At 42.6% G+C, this 21992-nt stretch overlaps 1 protein-coding gene across 1 annotated transcript in view; it reads left to right on the top strand.

Moving 5' to 3' along the window:
- Positions 1-20619, top strand: part of ush2a (usherin) — a 510724-nt gene extending 490105 nt beyond the window's left edge. The window contains exons 67-72 of the mRNA XM_031902040.1: positions 4925-5101; positions 6085-6168; positions 12796-13040; positions 13721-13813; positions 17378-17587; positions 19369-20619. Of these exons, the coding sequence (XP_031757900.1) occupies positions 4925-5101; positions 6085-6168; positions 12796-13040; positions 13721-13813; positions 17378-17587; positions 19369-19458 (899 nt within the window). The 3' untranslated portion in view covers positions 19459-20619. The remainder of the gene's footprint in view (positions 1-4924; positions 5102-6084; positions 6169-12795; positions 13041-13720; positions 13814-17377; positions 17588-19368) is intronic.
- Positions 20620-21992: the final 1373 nt, after the last annotated feature.

Raw genomic sequence — 21992 nt, forward strand, 5'->3', positions numbered from 1 at the left:
TTCCTCACGGTGAGGGCAGTGAGGGGGTTGGGGAATGCCCTGCCGGGGGATGTTGGGTAGGGGGTTCCTCACGGTGAGGGCAGTGAGGGGATTGGGGAATGCCCTGCCGGGGGATGTTGGGTAGGGGGTTCCTCACGGTGAGGGCAGTGAGGGGGTTGGGGAATGCCCTGCCGGGGGATGTTGGGTAGGGGGTTCCTCACGGTGAGGGCAGTGAGGGGGTTGGGGAATGCCCTGCCGGGGGATGTTGGGTAGGGGGTTCCTCACGGCGAGGGCAGTGAGGGGGTTGGGGAATGCCCTGCCGGGGGATGTTGGGTAGGGGGTTCCTCACGGTGAGGGCAGTGAGGGGGTTGGGGAATGCCCTGCCGGGGGATGTTGGGTAGGGGGTTCCTCACGGTGAGGGCAGTGAGGTTGGGGAATGCCCTGCCGGGGGATGTTGGGTAGGGGGTTCCTCATGGTGAGGGCAGTGAGGGGGTTGGGGAATGCCCTGCCGGGGGATGTTGGGTAGGGGGTTCCTCACGGTGAGGGCAGTGAGGGGGTTGGGGAATGCCCTGCCGGGGGATGTTGGGTAGGGGGTTCCTCACGGTGAGGGCAGTGAGGGGGTTGGGGAATGCCCTGCCGGGGGATGTTGGGTAGGGGGTTCCTCACGGTGAGGGCAGTGAGGGGGTTGGGGAATGCCCTGCCGGGGGATGTTGGGTAGGGGGTTCCTCACGGTGAGGGCAGTGAGGGGGTTGGGGAATGCCCTGCCGGGGGATGTTGGGTAGGGGGTTCCTCACGGTGAGGGCAGTGAGGGGGTTGGGGAATGCCCTGCCGGGGGATGTTGGGTAGGGGGTTCCTCACGGTGAGGGCAGTGAGGTTGGGGAATGCCCTGCCGGGGGATGTTGGGTAGGGGGTTCCTCATGGTGAGGGCAGTGAGGGGGTTGGGGAATGCCCTGCCGGGGGATGTTGGGTAGGGGGTTCCTCACGGTGAGGGCAGTGAGGGGGTTGGGGAATGCCCTGCCGGGGGATGTTGGGTAGGGGGTTCCTCACGGTGAGGGCAGTGAGGGGGTTGAGGAATGCCCTGCCGGGGGATGTTGGGTAGGGGGTTCCTCACGGTGAGGGCAGTGAGGGGGTTGGGGAATGCCCTGCCGGGGGATGTTGGGTAGGGGGTTCCTCACGGTGAGGGCAGTGAGGGGGTTGGGGAATGCCCTGCCGGGGGATGTTGGGTAGGGGGTTCCTCACGGTGAGGGCAGTGAGGGGGTTGGGGAATGCCCTGCCGGGGGATGTTGGGTAGGGGGTTCCTCACGGTGAGGGCAGTGAGGGGGTTGAGGAATGCCCTGCCGGGGGATGTTGGGTAGGGGGTTCCTCACGGTGAGGGCAGTGAGGGGGTTGGGGAATGCCCTGCCGGGGGATGTTGGGTAGGGGGTTCCTCACGGTGAGGGCAGTGAGGGGGTTGGGGAATGCCCTGCCGGGGGATGTTGGGTAGGGGGTTCCTCACGGTGAGGGCAGTGAGGGGGTTGGGGAATGCCCTGCCGGGGGATGTTGGGTAGGGGGTTCCTCACGGTGAGGGCAGTGAGGTTGGGGAATGCCCTTCCTAGTGATGCTGTAATGGCAGATTCTGTTAATGCCTATAAGAGGGGCCTGGATGAGTTTCTGAACAAGCAGAATATCCAAGGCTATTGTGATACTAATATCTACAGTTAGTATTACTGGTTGTATATATAGTTTATGTATGTGAGTGTATAGATTGGTAGGTGTGGGTTGTGTGTGCTGGGTTTATTGGAAGGGTTGAACTTGATGGACTCTGGTCTTTTTTCAACGCTATGTAACTATCAATGGGTCACACAAATGGGTTGGGGCTTGCAGGGGAGTGGGTGGGGTTTGGGCAGATCATGGGAGGGGATTTAGCATAAGGGGGTATATTGGTTGGATCAGGGGAGTGATCATGAGTGTTGGGGACATTTTTTTCCATTGGGGCTCATTCTTCTTGTAGGCAGGACCCTCCTATTATTACACAAATAGATTAATAAAAGGTGGGCCCCCTGCTAACGTATTATTATGGAGCCCCGGGTTGAGGTGATATTGTCATTATTCTGCCACCTTTCCTTTCTGCACATTACTTCTTCTGGTCATTAAATAACTCATCAGGTACAACGCACCAAAAACACAGGAAGGGATTATGCAATGTAGAAAGGGGGACTAAGGGTTACATGGTGGAGTGAATGAGGAGCTATGAAGTGACAAAACTAATCGTCAGTGGCCTACAAGAAAAAATATATATTAATTAAGGCTTTCCACCATGAGAATCTGGTCATTGGAGGGCACTTATCATTAGAACCTCAAGAAAGCAATCATGGCTGCACCCACCAACATAAATAAACCCAAATATGCAGTTAAGTGAGGTTCCCTTTGCAAAGTAACCTCTGTCAATAGTTTTTTCTGAACATTTACAAGAAAAGAAAACTAAATGTAGAGAGGGAATATTTTCCCTTTATCATGTGGTTACAATATAATGCATTTTTGCCATTAGCTTGACATGCCCATACATAACCATACCTTTATTGCTTGTTTTGGAAACATTTTATGGGAAGTAAATGGCTTTTTTTTCTCTCTAAGGTTCTACTTTAGTAGGCGTCAAATGATAAATGGCAGCACCCGTAGCTTGGACGCAAACTACACATCCCACTAGTGAAATCTTCCATAATCATAAACAAACGGTCCGCGCTATTGATTGATTAGTCAGGGAAATGAATTATTATTCACAAATTGGTTTTTAGGAGGCTTTTTAACAATCAGAGGAAATTTGCTAATGGTTCCAGAAAACAGGATACATATGAGTAGGTGACAGAATGGCATGATTCCCTTGCTAAGGAGACCACTTTGTGTGTATATAACATTTACATATATTTTATGGCCTCTTGTACTGCCCAGTAATAAATATTCCCTTAGCCTGACATCAGCAAATGGAGGTTATTGGGTCAAATAACATATTTTTTATATATCACTATACGCTGAAGCTTTTGGTTTTACCTTAAGCGAGTTATCTGTGTAGATACATACAAATTACATGCAAAACTGATCAATACAGAAGGTAAAGAAGGCCTTTGCTCAACAGAGCTTACAATCTAATTGAACCTGTTTCTTGCGGTGATAGGGTAACTGTCAAAATACACTACATGGCCAAAAGTACGTGGCCACCCTCATTGCCAACCCAGGTGCCACTATATCATATAATGACATTCCTGACTATTCTACGATTTCTACTTTGTGGCACTAGTTTGGGTAATTTCCTGTTTCAGAACATTAATACCCACAATCCTAAAGCAAGGTCCATACAGAAGAGAGACCCAACTCAACTGAACATCTGTGGTATAAATTGGAACATCAACTGGGAACCAGGCCTGATCCCCAACATCAACACCCAACTGCTCTAATGCTTAGAAGCCAATCCCACAAACAATGTTTCAGCATAATAACCCAATGGACAAAAGTCCATACAGAATGGGAAGAGCTTGCCCTGACCCAACTCAACTGAACACCTGTGATATAGATTGGAACATCAACTGGGAACCAGGACTGATCCCAATCCCACAAACAATGTTTCAGCATAATAACCCAATGTCCAAAGTAAGGTCCATACAGAATGGGTTTGCTGAGATGGGAATGGAAGAACTAGACTAGTCTGCTCAGATATCTGACCTCAACCCAGCTGAACAACCAGGCCTGATTCCCAACATCAATGCCCAACCTCTCTAATGCTTAGAAGCCAATCCCACAAACAATGTTTCAGCATAATAACCCAATGTACAAAGTAAGGTCCATACAGAATGGGTTTGCTGAGATGGAAATGGAAGAACTAGACTACTCTGCTCAGATATCTGACCTCAACCCAGCTGAACAACCAGGCCTGATCCCCAACATCAATGCCCAACCTCTCTAATGCTTAGAAGCCAATACCACAAACAATGTTTCAGCATAATAACCCAATGTACAAAGCAAGGTCCAATAAGAATGGGTTTGCTGAGATGGGAATGGAAGAACTTGACTAGTCTGCTCAGATATCTGACCTCAACCCAACTGAACAACCAGGCCTGATCCCCAACATCAATGCCCAACCTCTCTAATGCTTAGAAGCCAATCCCACAAACAATGTTTGAGCATAATAACCCAATGTACAAAGTAAGGTCCATACAGAATGGGTTTGCTGAGATGGGATTGGAAGAACTTGACTAGTCTGCTCAGATATCTGACCTCAACCCAGCTGAATAACTAGATCTGATCCCCAACATCAGTGCTCAACCTCCTACATATGAATGATTCAAATCCCACCAACAATAGTCCAACATCTAGTAGACAGTCTTTTCAGAAGAATAGAGGGTAAAGGTTGTGTTGATAGCAAGGACAGAATCAAAGTCATAATAATAACCCTGGTTTCAGAATGAGATGTTCGGCAGGCAGGTGTCCACAAACTTTTGGCCGTATAATATAGATTTCCATATCTGTAGGCTTAACATGAACTAAGTTGGTGTGAACAAAAGGAAGGTGGACCCATGAAGTCTGAAGAAAAAACATGCTTTAGATACTAGTATTCTAGGACTGAGGATTCTAGGCCTGAGGGCCAGGGACACATGTTCAAGAAGCAAAACTCAACATGAAACTGGTCTTCCCATCATCTTTCAACCGCGATAACTTTTCAGTAAAGGATCTCCCAGAAATGGTTCATATTAATGGTTCAGATTAAACAGTAATGTCACTTTTCCTATACCTTATCTCTATTGAATTTTATTAAATAAGTACAGTATATTGTTAGATTAGATATATGGGGCCACAAATGTGATCTTTGTCTTGCATCTATGATGGATCTATCAATGGAGAGTATTTAATGTTTTTGATGTTTGAGTTTTATACAAAAATCATTCAGAGGATTCCATGTCATTTTATGTTCCAGATCCAACGTACAACAGAAACGTTCATGTGTCAAGTAATATTACCACCATATTCCTAGACTGGAGCCTCAGCTTCCAGCTCAATGGAGATTTAAAAGAATTTGTTTTAACAGAAAGGGGACAGCGCCTTTACAGCGGATTTGATAGCAGCATCTATCTGCAAAGGACCATGGACAAAAGTAAGTCCTACTTGGTTATTGGTCAGTCTGGCAGGACAATGCCTGTGAATCCAATTGTTGCAGGTCAATAGATACAGCCAAAGGCAAAATACTCATAATGTTTCTCCATACTGTCATGGATAGGAGGGTATGAGTTTTCTATAATACAGTGATGGGAAAACACAACTTTCCATAATCCCTAAACAAAATGTATTTTCAATAAGGTGAGCAGATCCACTGATCGTATGGTCACCTCTGTGCGTGTAGGAGGGCAAAGGTTTTACCCACCTTTACTTTAAATCAATCCCCATAAAGGGTTAATCCAGCCAAGGGCTCAGCTCCAGGTCAACATGTTCGTTATCTGTTCCTTCTCTGTTTCTTTGGACCTCCTTGGACTTGATAGATAAGGGGGGGTTGGTACAGCAGAGCCTGAGGCATTGGTAGAGAAATTAGTGTGAGGACAGACCTGTTATAGCTAACTCTAGGAGTAAGAGCTAGGATCAGGGTATTTAGAAGAGCAGCCAGAGGCTCCACTGAGGCGACCAGGAGGGTTCATACCCCACTGTATCACTCTCCAGTACAGGGACTCAAATGGTTAGTCAGGAACAGGAGTGAAGAATGACTTTGAGCCCTGGGGATTAATTCACCTTTAAGTAAGTACTACCTCTGGGTACAATGCAAACATTGTAGCAGTACCGCCAAAGATCCAGCAAATCAAGTATTAACGGTTTGTTGCAAAAACCAGTAACACCCATGTTATTGATGCATCTGGTTCTCACAATGGATATGATTTATTTGAGCCGGGAAATGTTGTGGTGTTTTGTACCAGAAACTTCAGCTTTGCCTTCTCCATTCGCTCAAATTGGTTCAGAATATCACTGAAAGTTGATTTAAAGATGAACTATCCATTAAAAAGTATTATTCCCTTCTATATCGTACGTAAACAGCAGATCCACAGATATGAATCCCATAACCATGTACTTATCCTGAACTTATCTCTGCAGCTTTATTCTTTGAGGTGACATGTACTACGGATGTGGGAAAAGTGAGCAGTCCGATAATTAAATACAATTCAGCGACGGGACTTGGTAAGAATTGACGTGATTTTATATCCATTTTCTTAAAATCTGATCCCCTATTCTCTAACATAATATAATCAGGGCAGAGCTAGACAATAGCGCCCTGGCAAACGCAGAGAGAAATTTGGAGCAGTTACCTCTTCCATTGGCAACACGCTCTGTTGGTATCTAGGAACCGTAAGAGCTGCTGACCTGGCCACGCCAGACTCCCTTGGACTGATTCGGCAGCTTATCGGCCCATGTAGGGGCAGGAACGTGGGGCATGCCCGACCGATATCTGGCCTGAAATTGGCCAGATATCGATCGGCCAGGTTAAAAGATTCAGTCGGATCAGGGACCGCATTGGCTCGTTGATGCAGTCCCCGAACCAACTGCGCCCATTGCTCCTGTTATAATTCGATCGTTTGGCCAAGCGAGCGGATCTTAATGTGTATGGGCATTTTTAGTTGACCTGTTGTCATGCTTCGGCATCCTACAACCTGCCTGATATCTGGATAGGAGTCATCCAGATATCTATTGGGCTGGTTAAAAAAAATTCCATTGGGTGAGGGCCACATGCTTTTGTCTCGCAACAGATCTTCATAGTTGTCCCCCCTGGCCAATGATCACATCAGCTTGATTTGGCTCTGAACATGGCTGACCAAATGAGCATATGTATATATTTTCTGTATGGCCGCCTCTAGATGTTGTCTTATACCAGTACTTGATCCCAACTAAGATATAATTACCCCTTATTGGGGGCAGAACAGTCCTATTGGGTTTATTTAATGGTTAAATGATTCCCTTTTCTCTGTAATAATAAAACAGTACCTGTACTTGATCCCAACTAAGATATAATTACCCCTTATTGGGGGCAGAACAGTCTTATTGGGTTTATTTAATGGTTAAATGATTCCCTTTTCTCTGTAATAATAAAACAGTACCTGTACTTGATCCCAACTAAGATATAATTACCCCTTATTGGGGGCAGAACAGCCCTATTGGGTTTATTTAATGGTTAAATGATTCCCTTTTCTCTGTAATAATAAAACAGTACCTGTACTTGATCCCAACTAAGATATAATTACCCCTTATTGGGGGCAGAACAGCCCTATTGGGTTTATTTAATGGTTAAATGATTCCCTTTTCTCTGTAATAATAAAACAGTACCTGTACTTGATCCCAACTAAGATATAATTACCCCTTATTGGGGGCAGAACAGCCCTATTGGGTTTATTTAATGGTTAAATGATTCCCTTTTCTCTGTAATAATAAAACAGTACCTGTACTTGATCCCAACTAAGATATAATTACCCCTTATTGGGGGCAGAACAGCCCTATTGGGTTTATTTAATGGTTAAATGATTCCCTTTTCTCTGTAATAATAAAACAGTACCTGTACTTGATCCCAACTAAGATATAATTACCCCTTATTGGGGGCAGAACAACCCTATTGGGTTTATTTAATGGTTAAATGATTCCCTTTTCTCTGTAATAATAAAACAGTACCTGTACTTGATCCCAACTAAGATATAATTACCCCTTATTGGGGGCAGAACAGCCCTATTGGGTTTATTTAATGGTTAAATGATTCCCTTTTCTCTGTAATAATAAAACAGTACCTGTACTTGATCCCAACTAAGATATAATTACCCCTTATTGGGGCAGAACAGCCCTATTGGGTTTATTTAATGGTTAAATGATTCCCTTTTCTCTGTAATAATAAAACAGTACCTGTACTTGATCCCAACTAAGATATAATTACCCCTTATTGGGGGCAGAACAGCCCTATTGGGTTTATTTAATGGTTAAATGATTCCCTTTTCTCTGTAATAATAAAACAGTACCTGTACTTGATCCCAACTAAGATATAATTACCCCTTATTGGGGGCAGAACAGCCCTATTGGGTTTATTTAATGGTTAAATGATTCCCTTTTCTCTGTAATAATAAAACGGTACCTGTACTTGATCCCAACTAAGATATAATTACCCCTTATTGGGGGAAGAACAGTCCTATTGGGTTTATTTAATGGTTAAATGATTCCTTTTTCTCTGTAATAATAAAACAGTACCTGTACTTGATCCCAACTAAGATATAATTACCCCTTATTGGGGGCAGAACAGCCCTATTGGGTTTATTTCATGGTTAAATGATTCCCTTTTCTCTGTAATAATAAAACAGTACCTGTACTTGATCCCAACTAAGATATAAATAATCCTTATTGTTTCGTCATTGCTTCACAAAACGGATGAAAAAAATTGCAGCGGAAAAATTTGCTGTGTGTCCAAAAATTGTTGCGGGTGACAAAATACTGTAATAGCCCCATGACAAAATAATAGCCGCGGGCAACGAAATAATAGCCACGCGACTAAATAATAGCCGCGGGCGACAAAAGAATAGCCACACGACAAAAGAATAGCCGCGGGCGACGATTTGTTTTTGGCGCGCAACATTTTCGCCGTTTCGCAAATTTTACGCTGCTTCGTGAATTAATTACCCCTTATTGGATGCAAAACAATCCTACTGGGTTTAATTGATGTTTTATTTATTTTATAGTAGATCCAAATTACGGAAAGACCCCTAATTCGGAATACCCTTGGTCCTGAACATTCCTATATCTGTACCTTTAAAAATGACAAGGACCTCCACTGGTACCGGTATTTACAGGTGCCATATAGGGACCTATTGGCAAAACCATCCCAATGGATGGATGGTGGTTGAAGGTAGGATGGTGATTCAAGGTGCAAAACATAAAATACTGGGCAGTCAATATAACCCTTGTTCTTCAGTAGATCCTGAAGAAGAGAAGGCAGCTTGGGCCTAGAAGGACATCAAAAGGTTGCAAAGTGGCTTAATGGGACAATATGTTCACAAGAACATGGCAGTAATTAATACAAATAACCATGTAGGCATGTAACGTTGACACCAAAACCTGAGCAGAACAGCACGGGAATGCGGCCATAACAAGGCTAAATGTATCTACTGACAGTTTGCTTTCCCTTATCTTCCATAGAAAGTATAATGGCTGTAATGAGCACCCCCCCCCCCCCCACTCAGCTGATTTATATCCAGATAATCCTAAACCACATATTTATAATGTAACCTTCCTCCATCATTCCCTGACCGCGTAGCTTTCCCTTTAGTTTATGGAGAATATTGTTTTATGCGGTGCTATCGGTAAGTGCCGGGGCTCTGTAATAGAAACCCGCTGTTTGTTTTAGTAAATTAAGATGTCAAATAAAGGTTAGAATTATTCACCGAGATGATGCTTTGTTGAGGGTATATAAGTCAAGGTATGACATATTCTATTTGTGGGCATGTTGGGGGAGTGTGACATATCCTTCTGTACTAAGTATAAAGATTGAACTGTGCTCATTTCATGTCTCATGAATCAGTCTCTTTTACGGCACTTGGGTTATGGAAGGGCCTTCTCCAAATCCAAAACACAATCATAAAAAATCCCGCTGCTTAGAGGAAAGGGGAGCTGCTTTAGTTTGTCATTGTAGGAAATACAAGAAACGCAACAGTATATTATAGCCACGGAAAGGGAAATATCTACCTATTTCTCTGGATATATTCATTGGTAGGTATAGTGATAAAGGGATGGCACAAATGGGCCTTTATGCTCTGACATTGAAATATGTCTAAAGTGTAAAAAAAGAAACATAGTTTTTCTATTTATCTAGAGTTCTAGTTATCTGCTGTTTCCAAGTCATGAGAATGAGGGCAGTGGAAGATCTTCTTTATCTCCATCCTACCTATTGGGTTCTTCAAGGCAGTTCAAGAAGAAGAAGACATTCAGATTCTTTCTTCCTGTATAAAAAACTCCTCCTCCACACTTGGCCCAATTGGACTTATCCAATTGGTAGCCCCTGATCATGCTGCAGGCCTATGGAGAGCCACCAGATGAGGACCACATAAATGGACCGATGTGATCCTTCCCAGACATTACTTTCAATTCTGTCCTTTACATATCAGTGGGACAGGCTGTCCCTACACAGGCCAATAAGTTGCTGGCTTGGTCTGGAGGGGCCAATCCAGCAGCTTTTTGATGAATTTCTGAGTTTCATCAGGTTTTATTTAGTCCTGATCCAATAGGGGTTTTTGAAACTGGCCCATTAATAATTTGGCTTATCCGTGGATGGATATCATTGTTAGACTGTCAATTTAATCCTGTATATACAGTATGTGTCACCTCAGTGGCAAATACTGGCCTCTGCATGGCCATTTTTAGGGTGACCTTTCACGGAGTAATATGGCATGATATAAAGCTGAACTTCGATTATAAGTTTTTCAGGGGACAGTGAAAGCAAACACCATCAAATCCAGAAAACCATAAGTTGTGGAAGCAGAAAATCCAGGTTTGACTTTAATTGCCAGGCTCTAGATAGTTATGACACTCCATTCTTTGATTCTATCAGATTATAGCCTTTCCACAGAAAATGTGGCTTTGCTATCTACCTATCTATCTATTTATCTATCTAGATAGACAGACATATAGATGATAGATAGATAGATAGATAGTTGATAGATAGATAGATAGATAGATAGATAGGTAGATAGCAAAGCCACATCTCTCTATCTAGCTATCTATCTATCAACTATCTATCTATCTTATATATGAGATCTATCTATCTATCTATCTATCAACTATCTATCTATCTATCTATCTATCTATCTATCTATCTATCTTATATATGAGATCTATCTATCATCTATCTATCTATCTATCTATCATCTATCTATCTATCTATCTATCTATTATCTATCTATCTATCTATCTATCTATCTATCTATCTATCTATCTATCTATCTTATATATGAGATCTATCTATCTATCCTATCTATCATCTATCTATCTATCATCTATCTATCTATCTATCTATCTATCTTATATATGAGATCTATCTATCTATCTATCTATCTATCTATCTATCTATCTATCTATCTATCTTATATATGAGATCTATCTATCTATCATCTATCTATCTATCTAATCTATCATCTATATATCTATCTATCATCTATCTATCTATCTATCTATCTATCTATCTATCTATCTATCTATCTATCTTATATATGAGATCTATCTATCTATTATCTATCTATCTATCTATCTAATCTATCATCTATATATCTATCTATCTATCATCTATCTATCTATCTATCTATCTATCTATCTATCTAATCTATCTATCATCCTGTTCTCTAGATCCAGATAGAACCACAGCATTTCTCCAGAGGCTTAAGGAATTGCTGCATTAGAAATATGACATATTCTGCCTTGTTTAGCAAGAGATAAAAGTCATTCTTATTAGTTGCTAAAGGAACAATAGGTGTTTCAGAGACCCACATTTGTATTGCACATTGCAGCAGTGACACCTAGGGGTTAAACACATTTATTCTCTAAGACAGTCAGTCTGTATAGCACTGTGCATCATGCATACAGTACATTTATAGCCAATATCACACCAATATGTAGAAAGTGTAAACATTATTGGTACAGATTTATCTCTAAAGATTCATACCTTAGGAATATTGAAATAATACAAATAATAGATAACGATCCCCCGAAGCTGCATTGTGGGTATCAATATGGAAATTTGTGTCTGAAACTTGCCCTTTGCTTACAGCGCCGGGTAAATAGATGCCCCCCAGTAACTTTTCTGCTAGTCTGGGACACATGACTAGGGGGCATGACCCATTGCTCACTCCTCCCTCCCACTGTACCAAATGTCCACGCGTGACATCACCTTCTGTTGGATGATATGGCCACAGCTTTATTTGTACATCAGTCATGAAGATAAAACTTTATTGTTTACATAGCAGAGGAAATGTCATTAGTAACATGGTACAATTTTGTAACGATTGGCAATAATAATATTATAATATAACGCTGGGTCCGATCTCGTATTCTCCTCAGCCCTATCCCCGCCTCCACGTTGCCCAATTCTCTTTCCCTCAAGATTTGGCAATGGGGAGGGTGGGTGGGGATTCGTGCCACTGCTGCCTACCCTTCACCTGGCCATCTTCCCGCGCGACTGTCTGCGCCTCCGTCCGTGTCCCCCCTTTTAACCCCTTGCTGACCCAAGCCTGAGCTGCCAATCGGCGCTCACGTTGCCTGCCCCGTCATGTGGGCCCTCCCCCTACACTGCGCCCGGTGTCCGTGCCTTTCTATATTTTCTGCCACTCCTGCCTGGGTTGGCAACTTATTGTATGGGACCATGGCCTTCCCAGCCAACATCTCATCAGAACTTATCCAAACATTGACTGGACTGGCTGGAATGATCCCTGACCCTCGGGTTCTTGGGTATCTGGATGGCTTATTTTACGTGCTGTGTATTGCAGAAAATTGGGTTTTGGGGAGATGATTTGGAAAGAAAAGTGACTTTGCGTATGTTGCAGAAAGGAAATACACAACCCTACAGAATTCTATGGCACCTACTGAAAATATAATATAAAAAGAAGCACTACCTTTAGTCCACATTCATTTTGTGCATTGTTGGATCATTGGTGCAGTTTAATTAGCTCAAAGTAGGTTGTATAAATTGGATAGGTGCAGTGGACATTGTAAGTTAATTAAAGTCTAAGTAGGTGATGCCCATTGTGTAAATATTCCAAAAGTGACATGCAGATAATCTCTTTATTTTCTCAGCTCCGGCACAGCCATTCCCGAGCGCCAAGAACGGAACGGACTCAAGAGGGAACACGTTCTACACGGAGCTGTGGTTCATAATTCTCATGGCCCTTACGGGGCTGTTACTGTTGGCCATCTTTCTGTCGTTGGTTCTCCGGAAAAAGATAAACAAACAGGCGTATCCTCGAGAGCGACCGCCTTTGGTCCCAGTTCAGCCGAGGATGTCCCCGGCGAGTGCTTACACTCAACATGAGACTTACGCGGTAGGTCAAAAACATAGTATTGTGATGTCAACATTTTTTTACTTCCACAATTTGCAGTAAACTGTTGGGCCGAGCATGCTGGGAATTTCAGTTTACAAAAAATGTCATTTCATTGTTCAGCTTTTTTTCCATACCCAACGCTTGGGGACATGGGGTATGTATGAATAGTGAGTGTTTACTAAGATTGGAGATAATTATCTCCGGTGATGTTGCCCATAGCAACCAATCAGCAATAAGATTTGAACAGTCACCTACAAGTTAGAAATTAAAGCAAAGACCTAATTGGTTGCTACAGGCAACATCACCGGTGATATTTATCTCCGTTCTTAGTAAACATACCCCATGGTTCTTCTCATCATTGGTTCTCCTCATCATTGGTTCTCCTCATCATTGGTTCTCCTTATCATTGGTTCTTCTCATCATTGGTTCTCCTCATCATTGGTTCTCCTCATCATTGGTTCTCCTTATCATTGGTTCTTCTCATCATTGGTTCTCCTCATCATTGGTTCTCCTTATCATTGGTTCTTCTCATCATTGGTTCTTCTCATCATCTGGAAGGTCACTGGATGGATAACCTTAACATTTATACATTCCTACTCTTTATATTTTTATTCTCTTTCTCCAGATTTCCTCCTAATTTTTTCTTTGCTTTCTGTATCTGAATTCCTTCTAATCTCCAGAAACACTCTCTGTCTGATAGTCAGCATGTCCTTCTTCCTGATTCCATTTTGAAAGTTCCTACAACATCTCACGAAGGGGAAACTGAAGAGAAGGTAAGGGGTTTTAGGGATGTTTATTCACAGTAACAATGAGGTATATACAGTATATGCATGTCTATGTGTCAGTAACAAAACTAGGCTCTTCTACTTAAGGTCCCCATACACCGTCAGATCTGCTCGCTTGGTGATGTCACCAAGCGAGCGGATCTTCTCCTGATATCCCCACCTACGGGTGGGCAATATCGGGAGAATCCAGGCTAATTATAACGGCAGGTATAGGCAAAGTCGGTTCGGGGACCACATCAACGAGCCGATGCGGTCCCCGATCCGACTAGATTTTTCAACTTGCCCGATCGATATCTGGCTGATTTCAGGCCAGATTTCAGCGGGGCAGGCCCGTCGGTAGTGCCCCTACACGGGCCGATTAGCTGCTGAATCAGTCTAAGGGACCCATAGCGGCAGCTAGAATCGGCCCGTGTATGGGGACCTTTAGGCGTGGTCTCTGTATTCCTCAGTGAACGTGGTTGGAGGAAAGGACCTCAGGGACAAAGCCACAAAGCATTCTGCTTGTTGATAAATAGAAGATATTCTTGATCCAACCGCTATTTTAAACCACTTGGACTGCACATTTCTTCACTAAATGACAAACAAGAACCCTGGCAGTCAGGTCCTTAAGAGTTAGCACCTTAGATTCTACAGTCTACTGCAGGCAAACCGTTAAAGGGGTGTTTCACCTTTACATTAAATTTTAATATGATGTAGACATTGATATTCTGAGACAATTTGCAATTGGCCATCATTTTTCATGGTTTGTTTTAGTTATTTAGCTTTATGTTCAGCGGCTCTCCCTTGGATATTTTAGTAGCTGGTTGCTAGGGTCTAATTTACCCTAGCAACCAGTTAGTGGTTGAAACGAGGGATGGGTATATGTATAATAGAGGATCTGCATAGAAAGATAAGTTATAAAACCAGCCCAGACCCGACCCTTGCCGGCGCCCCCCTCTGCCCAACCGCTCCTCGCCTGATGCGTTATAGTTACACTCTTGGGGGAGGATGTCGGGTGGGGGGCCCTGCAAGGGGGGTTAGGAGGGCGGGTTAGGGGACGCGGCCGGCGGGGGCACGTGCAGGGCACCCGGGGCAGGAGCCCTGGTGGGCCCTTCACCCCCCAGTCCAACCCTGGGTTTGGTTAAATATATTATATATATTTTGACTACTACAGTGACGTGATGGGGAAAATTGATAAAATATGCCAGAAAACAAAATGTATTGAACTTTAGTAAAGAAAGTTTTTTTCATTTTTGGCAAATTCTCATATTGCCCCTTTTATAGATGCCACTCAATAGCAGTTCAACTCATGTTTCATGAGGAGCAGTTGTTGACACCCTTTCCCTTGAGCCGCCATTTAGTGCTGGGCTGTGTGCTCCCTCAGAGATCAGCTGACAGGAAGTGATGCAGCTCTAACTGTAACAGGAAGTAGTGTGGGAGCAAAAGGCAGAACTCTGCCCATTCATTGGCTAATGGGGCCTAGCATGTATGTGTGCCTTGGCTTGTTTGTATGCACTGTGACTCCTGTGATCCCAGAGCAAAATTAAGACGCTATAGTAGTAAAATTGGTAGATTTTGGTTCAGTTCTCAACAGAATTCCAACATATTTCTTCCAAGGGTTTTACTCGTTTATTTTAAAACACTTCACATTATTTTTGAACAAAAATATTCTGTTGATTTCTCATTTTTCTACTTGTTACCATCCGTTTCGGTTTGAATATTAAAATATTTCATGTGCTCAGACTTGGCAACATCCCATTTATTTGTATGAATTGTATTTGGTAGAATGAGAGATAAATGAGCAAAATGAAAAGTAACTGTCCTCAGCCTGAATCCTCCCAATCCCACAATTCCCTGGACACGTGATGTCAATAAGGAAAGGAACATCCCAGTGCAATGCATTGTGGGTTATGTAGTTCCTGCATGCTGTCTGTAAGCTGTGGAGAAGTTGTTACAATTTGTAACATCAGTGTTTTAGTCCCTCCTCCCCTGCCAGGATTACAAATGATACAGACAGAAAGGAACTGTTTTGCAGCTGGATTTCAGCATATTAAATGGTATTTATTCTTTTATTTACATCCCAGTGTGATCTTGTGGCCGATTTGTCCGGCTCAGCAAATTGCATTACATTAAAAAGTTACACAACACACTCAGAGGTACAGTAAAGTGGCGCATTGAATCCAACGCATGTGTATTGTGTGGCGCTCCAATCTGCATGGCTTGGTGCTCCTCTGTTTTTGTTCTCAGCTGCCATTCTTCCCTGAGAGTGTTTGGCGCCCGTACAGTGGGTGCTACATATGTGATCTGACCTATACGGAAAGATTATAAAGCATGAAACCTACTGCTTGGAAACACATGCTTGGTAAGAGTTTTACTGTAGTTTCCAAAAAGCCCAAAATCACTATTTGCCAATACATGTATGGGATCCGTTATCCAGAAACCCGTTATCCAGAAAGTTCCGAATTACGAAATGGTCGTCTCCCATAGATTCTATTATAAGCAAATAATTCTAATTTTTGAGAATGATTTCCTTTTTCTCTGTAATAATAAAACAGTACCTGTACTTGATCCCAACTAAGATATAATTACCCCTTATTGGGGCAGAACAGCCCTATTGGGTTTATTTCATGGTTAAATGATTTCCTTTTTCTCTGTAATAATAAAACAGTACCTGTACTTGATCCCAACTAAGATATAATTACCCCTTATTGGGGCAGAACAGCCCTATTGGGTTTATTTCATGGTTAAATGATTCCCTTTTCTCTGTAATAATAAAACAGTACCTGTACTTGATCCCAACTAAGATATAATTACCCCTTATTGGGGCAGAACAGCCCTATTGGGTTTATTTAATGGTTAAATGATCTCCTTTTCTCTGTAATAATAAAACAGTACCTGTACTTGATCCCAACTAAGATATAATTACCCCTTATTGGGGGCAGAACAGCCCTATTGGGTTTATTTAATGGTTAAATGATTCCCTTTTCTCTGTAATAATAAAACAGTACCTGTACTTGATCCCAACTAAGATATAATTACTCCTTATTGGGGGCAGAACAGCCCTATTGGGTTTATTTAATGGTTAAATGATTCCCTTTTCTCTGTAATAATAAAACAGTACCTGTACTTGATCCCAACTAAGATATAATTACCCCTTATTGGGGGCAGAACAGCCCTATTGGGTTTATTTAATGGTTAAATGATTCCCTTTTCTCTGTAATAATAAAACAGTACCTGTACTTGATCCCAACTAAGATATAATTACCCCTTATTGGGGGCAGAACAGCCCTATTGGGTTTATTTAATATTTAAATGATTTTTAGCAGACTTAAGTGATGGAGATCCAAATTATGGAAAGATCCCATATCTGGAAAACCCCAGGTTCCGAGCATTCTGGATAACAGGTCCCATACCTGTATTAGATAAATGGGTTTTTTTTTTTGTAGGGTGAGTGAGCAATGAATTTCTTTCCTTCTGGTTTCTGTGTGCATTTTCAGTACAACATCTAAATATTTCTAGAAAGAAATATAATTATATTTCTTAAAAACATTTTTTTTATCATTTCCATTCCAGGGGATAGTGGAACTGAAGGTATCGGAACTGGAGGCTCACACAGGCCCCAATACGCCGTCGGTGGTTCGAAAAGCGAGTCACGTCAGCCACAGCTTTTCCCAGAATTCTCTGTACCGCAGTGCCAGCCAGCTCATCCATTCCCACCACAAGAAGTCCCTGGTGGAAAGCTCATTGTGGGACAGTGCACTGCAGGGCCATGACAGTGGGATGGTAAGTTGACAGGGGGCAGAGTAAGACGTTAATAGCGGGTAGGAATGGGACATTGTGGTCGGATAATTTGCCGTGTCTGTAATTTAGCTAATATGCTTTTGTGGTGGATTCCCATGAATCCTAAAATCGTGGATTCGGTGCATGCTTAATAATGGGTTAATCTGGGTACAGCAGCTAAGAGAAGACTCTCATCTGATCTAGAAGACGGTCTACCAGCTCCAAGGTATTAAGCTGGCCACACACGTGGCGATTTTCGATCGTGATGGTTGCACGAAAGATCATTCCCACCCTCCACTGACATTCAGAGCTGAAACATCATATATGGAGGCAGAAACAATAGGGATTCTACCTCCTTCTGCCGATTCAGCCCTGAAGGCAGATTTTTGCAATGGCGCCAGATCAAAATCTTGTAACCCGCCCGATTGGCGAGTCGACCGATATCAGCAGCCTTCTGTGATATTGGTCAGCTCACCGAGTTGCCACACACACACCGGATATCATACGAAACGAGGTTTTGTACAATATTATTGGTGCGTGTATGGCCGGCTTTAGGGTTCTTCTTACAATTTTTACCAGAACCTTATACATAATCTTTAAAGGAGAACTAAAGCTTAACAATGAAGTAGGGTAAAAATGCTGCACATTCTGTGGATTTCTGTCCAGCCTAAAGCTGGCTGATATCGTACGAAACCTCGTTTCATACGATATTCGGTATGTGTATGGCGGCTCGACGAGGCGACCGATATGGCAAAAGGCTGCAGATATCGGTCGCCGATCGGGCAGTTTAAAGAATTTGATCGGGCGCCATTTAAGGCGCCTGAGCAAAATCTACCATCAGGGCTGAATCGGTAGAAGGAGGTAGAATTCCTATTGTTTCTACTTCCATATCTGACAATTCAGTTGCACAAAAGATCAAAAATCGCTACATGTATGGCCACCTTAAGGCACCCACAGCCCTTTAGCTGTGCCTCCAAAGATGCCCTCAGTAGTTTTCCATCTTAGCTGCATGGAGCCAATTGAACACCTGAGGAAGGACCCATGGAATAGGACCCGAAATATGTTGCGTACCACATCTCTCCAATAAACTCATTTTACTTGCATTTCAAGAGCTTTTTTAATGGTTAAGTCTATTTTATTTTGCTGTCCTGCTAAGTATCCCCAGCTCTGTGGTGTAACCATCTTGGATGTAACTGCACTGTTTTCTAATAGGTTTAAGAGAAGAACAAAAAATGATGTATAGAGTGAGTTTTAACTAAGCTGATTTTTTTTTTCATAGCACAAATAAGTATTGACAACTATTGACAAAAAAAATAATTTTTTTGGGTGACTTCTGAAGAACTTATTTTGAACCACTCACCGTTCATGTTTTCTATGGATCCACCTGAGCATGTGTGTAGGCCCTGCCTTTGGGATGCTCAACGGTAACCTGGATATTCTTATGTTTGTAACCACCTCCCAAGTAAGAGGCGTCCATTTCCATATTTCACACAGTTATTGTTACTGTTGCCATCAAAGATGAAATTTTCAAATGTTTCACAGCCGCAAGCAGATCAGCCTTTGTCATTGGTACAAGAGATGTTCACTACTTCCTTTAGTGTATAACAAGCAGAGGCAGCACCGCAGCCATAGATAATAGCATTAAATGGCATACCTACTGTATAATCTGATTTATTTCTTCGATTTTCTATGGAAGTTCTAGCAAAAAAAAACCCAGAAACAATACCATTTGAAAGTGTAAGCCACTGGCCACGTACCAATCAACATTCTTGTTTCTTTTATAGTATACGGAGGATGAAGATCTGATCAGCACCATTAAAGGTTTCAGCACAATGACAAAGCAACACACGGCCTTCACCGACACGCCATTATAAATGAGGTCAAGGTTATTGGACCAACCGGACTGCACCTTCGGCAGCATTGTAATATGACTTTCGAGTCCTATTATGGTCTTGAGACCAAATATACAGAGAAATGATATCGTTTGCTGACTTTATCTGGCCTGCAGATAATATCCATAGACATTGGGTGGATTTTAGCACCAGATTCATAGTTCGCCACTTGATAAATGAAAGACAAATACTAAGGTCTGGATCTTATGGACTGTAATTGTACGGGCAGCTAGATGCAACGCCGGAGTCAGAGAGTTATAGGAAACTGCCTTCTCCTTTTCTGTGCAAGTTACAACTGGAAAATCTACTCGTGTACCCACCTTTATTTATCTACTACAATGACTGAGATTGTCTAGTCCAGATCAAAAACACTCTTTAAAGTGCCACTGTACCCTAAAATGTTTCTCTGGCATCGTCTGTAGCACTTAGTAGCAATTGTCAGGCAATTATTCCTGCTAACTGAATGGATTTAGCAGCCATTACTGTCCGCATTTGGCTGGTCCTTCCCTTGTGAGGTCAAACCAAGTCTCGCTAACCCTGGCCCGTGATAGTTTCCCATAGGCAGACAATGGGAGTTTATATTGAAGCTTTGGCTAGCCAGCTGGAGATAATGGCAGACTGTGAAGGTTAATAATGAAGCTTTGGCTAGCCAGCCTGAGATAATGGCAGACCACAAAGATTCATAATGAAGCTTTGGCTAACCAGCCTGAGATAACGGCTATTGGGAGAGACTGATCTGTGACATTATGATAGAAGCTGTAATCCTGGAGTAATAACAGGCTTTGGCTAGCCAGCCTGAGATAATGGCAAATTTGGAGATTGAACTGTGGGGGGGGGTTGGGATAAAAAGGGAAAAGATTAATAACCAAATCTTAATATCCCCATTAGACCAATACAAATTACAAATATAAAATGTTAGTGACCCTTAACTTGTTGAAATAATTACAGGGCACATATATAATGTAGTGATATCGCACAACTGTTAATTCATTTTTTACCTTATCTGTGAATGTTATTTGGGGCGCGGTGACGGGGGGGGGGGGGGCAAATATTGCCATTAAACAGCTATAAGAAAAATCTGTCTTAGTAAAGGTCTTAACGCATGAATCATCTTCTATTATGTTGAAATTAAGGCATAAATTTTAAACAAAATGGCATTCAGACAATTGTGACTTTGTCGTTTAATCATTTTCTGGTGTAAATTGCTCAAATTGAAATAGTTGTTGTAAGGCCACCTTGTGAGTCCACCCCCTGGGCTTAGAACACGTCTTCTATCCGCCGAGCGCAGGGGCAAGGTAGGGTGGGTGCCAAGGATGCCGGATGCGGAGGAGGGCGTGGCCTGCGCTAGAAGGCTTAGAACACGTCTTCTATCCGCCGAGCGCAGGCCACGCCCCCCCCATTTTTTTTTTTTATTAAAGATTTGGCAGCGAGCCAGATGCAGCCATTAAAAGAGCCACAGCTGCCCTACCCCTGATGTAGATGTTACGGAGAAAAAGGGAATTAATTCATTCTCTTCATTTCTTATGAAGGTGTTATTGGCTCAACAGGATAGGCAAGCCTAAGCCATCATTCTTCCAAGATATTTGGAAACTGTTTCTTATCTCATGTGATCCCGAATCCAACATGGGCGGGGCCTGGATGTCCAAGAACCATGAATTGTCAACAGCAGCTGTTTCACCAAGAGAAGGATAAGATAGAAGACGTGCTCTAAGGCTTAGAACACGTCTTCTATCCGCCGAGTGCAGGCCACGCCCCCCCCCGTTATTTTTTTTTTTTATTAAAGATTTGGCAGCGAGCCAGATGCAGCCATCAAAAGAGCCACATCTGCCTCCCGAGCCATAGGTTCCCTACCCCTGATGTAGATGTTACGGAGAACAAGGCAATTCATTCATTCTCTTCAGCTCTTATGAAGGTGTTATTGGCTCAACAGGATAGGCAAACTGTTTCTTATCTCATGTGATCCCGAATCCAACATGGGCGGGGCCTGGATGTCCAAGAACCATGAATTGTCAACAGCAGCCGGTTCACCAAGCGAAGGATAAGTAATAATCTGACAGCCAGTAGAGAGGGATACCATAGAGTTAGTGTTGGTATTCCCCAGTATGAAGCACAACGGAGCAGGAACTGGACTCAACCCCGCCCCCCAGTCAGTATCCCCACTGCGAGGTCAACACGAAACACTGAGATGTTAATTTCACATTCTACATTTCCAATTCATTTTATTCTTTGGTTAAATTTTATATATATATATACAGTGGTGTGAAAAACTATTTGCCCCCTTCCTGATTTCTTATTCTTTTGCATGTTTGTCACACTTAAATGTTTCTGCTCATCAAAAACCGTTAACTATTAGTCAAAGATAACATAATTGAACACAAAATGCAGTTTTTAAATGAAGGTTTACGTTATTAAGGGAGAAAAAAAACTCCAAATCTACATGGCCCTGTGTGAAAAAGTGATTGCCCCCCTTGTTAAAAAATAACTTAACTGTGGTTTATCAATTTCAATTTTCAATT

The sequence above is a fragment of the Xenopus tropicalis genome, chromosome 5, assembly GCF_000004195.4.
Source record: "Xenopus tropicalis strain Nigerian chromosome 5, UCB_Xtro_10.0, whole genome shotgun sequence".
Classification (NCBI taxonomy): domain Eukaryota; kingdom Metazoa; phylum Chordata; class Amphibia; order Anura; family Pipidae; genus Xenopus; species Xenopus tropicalis.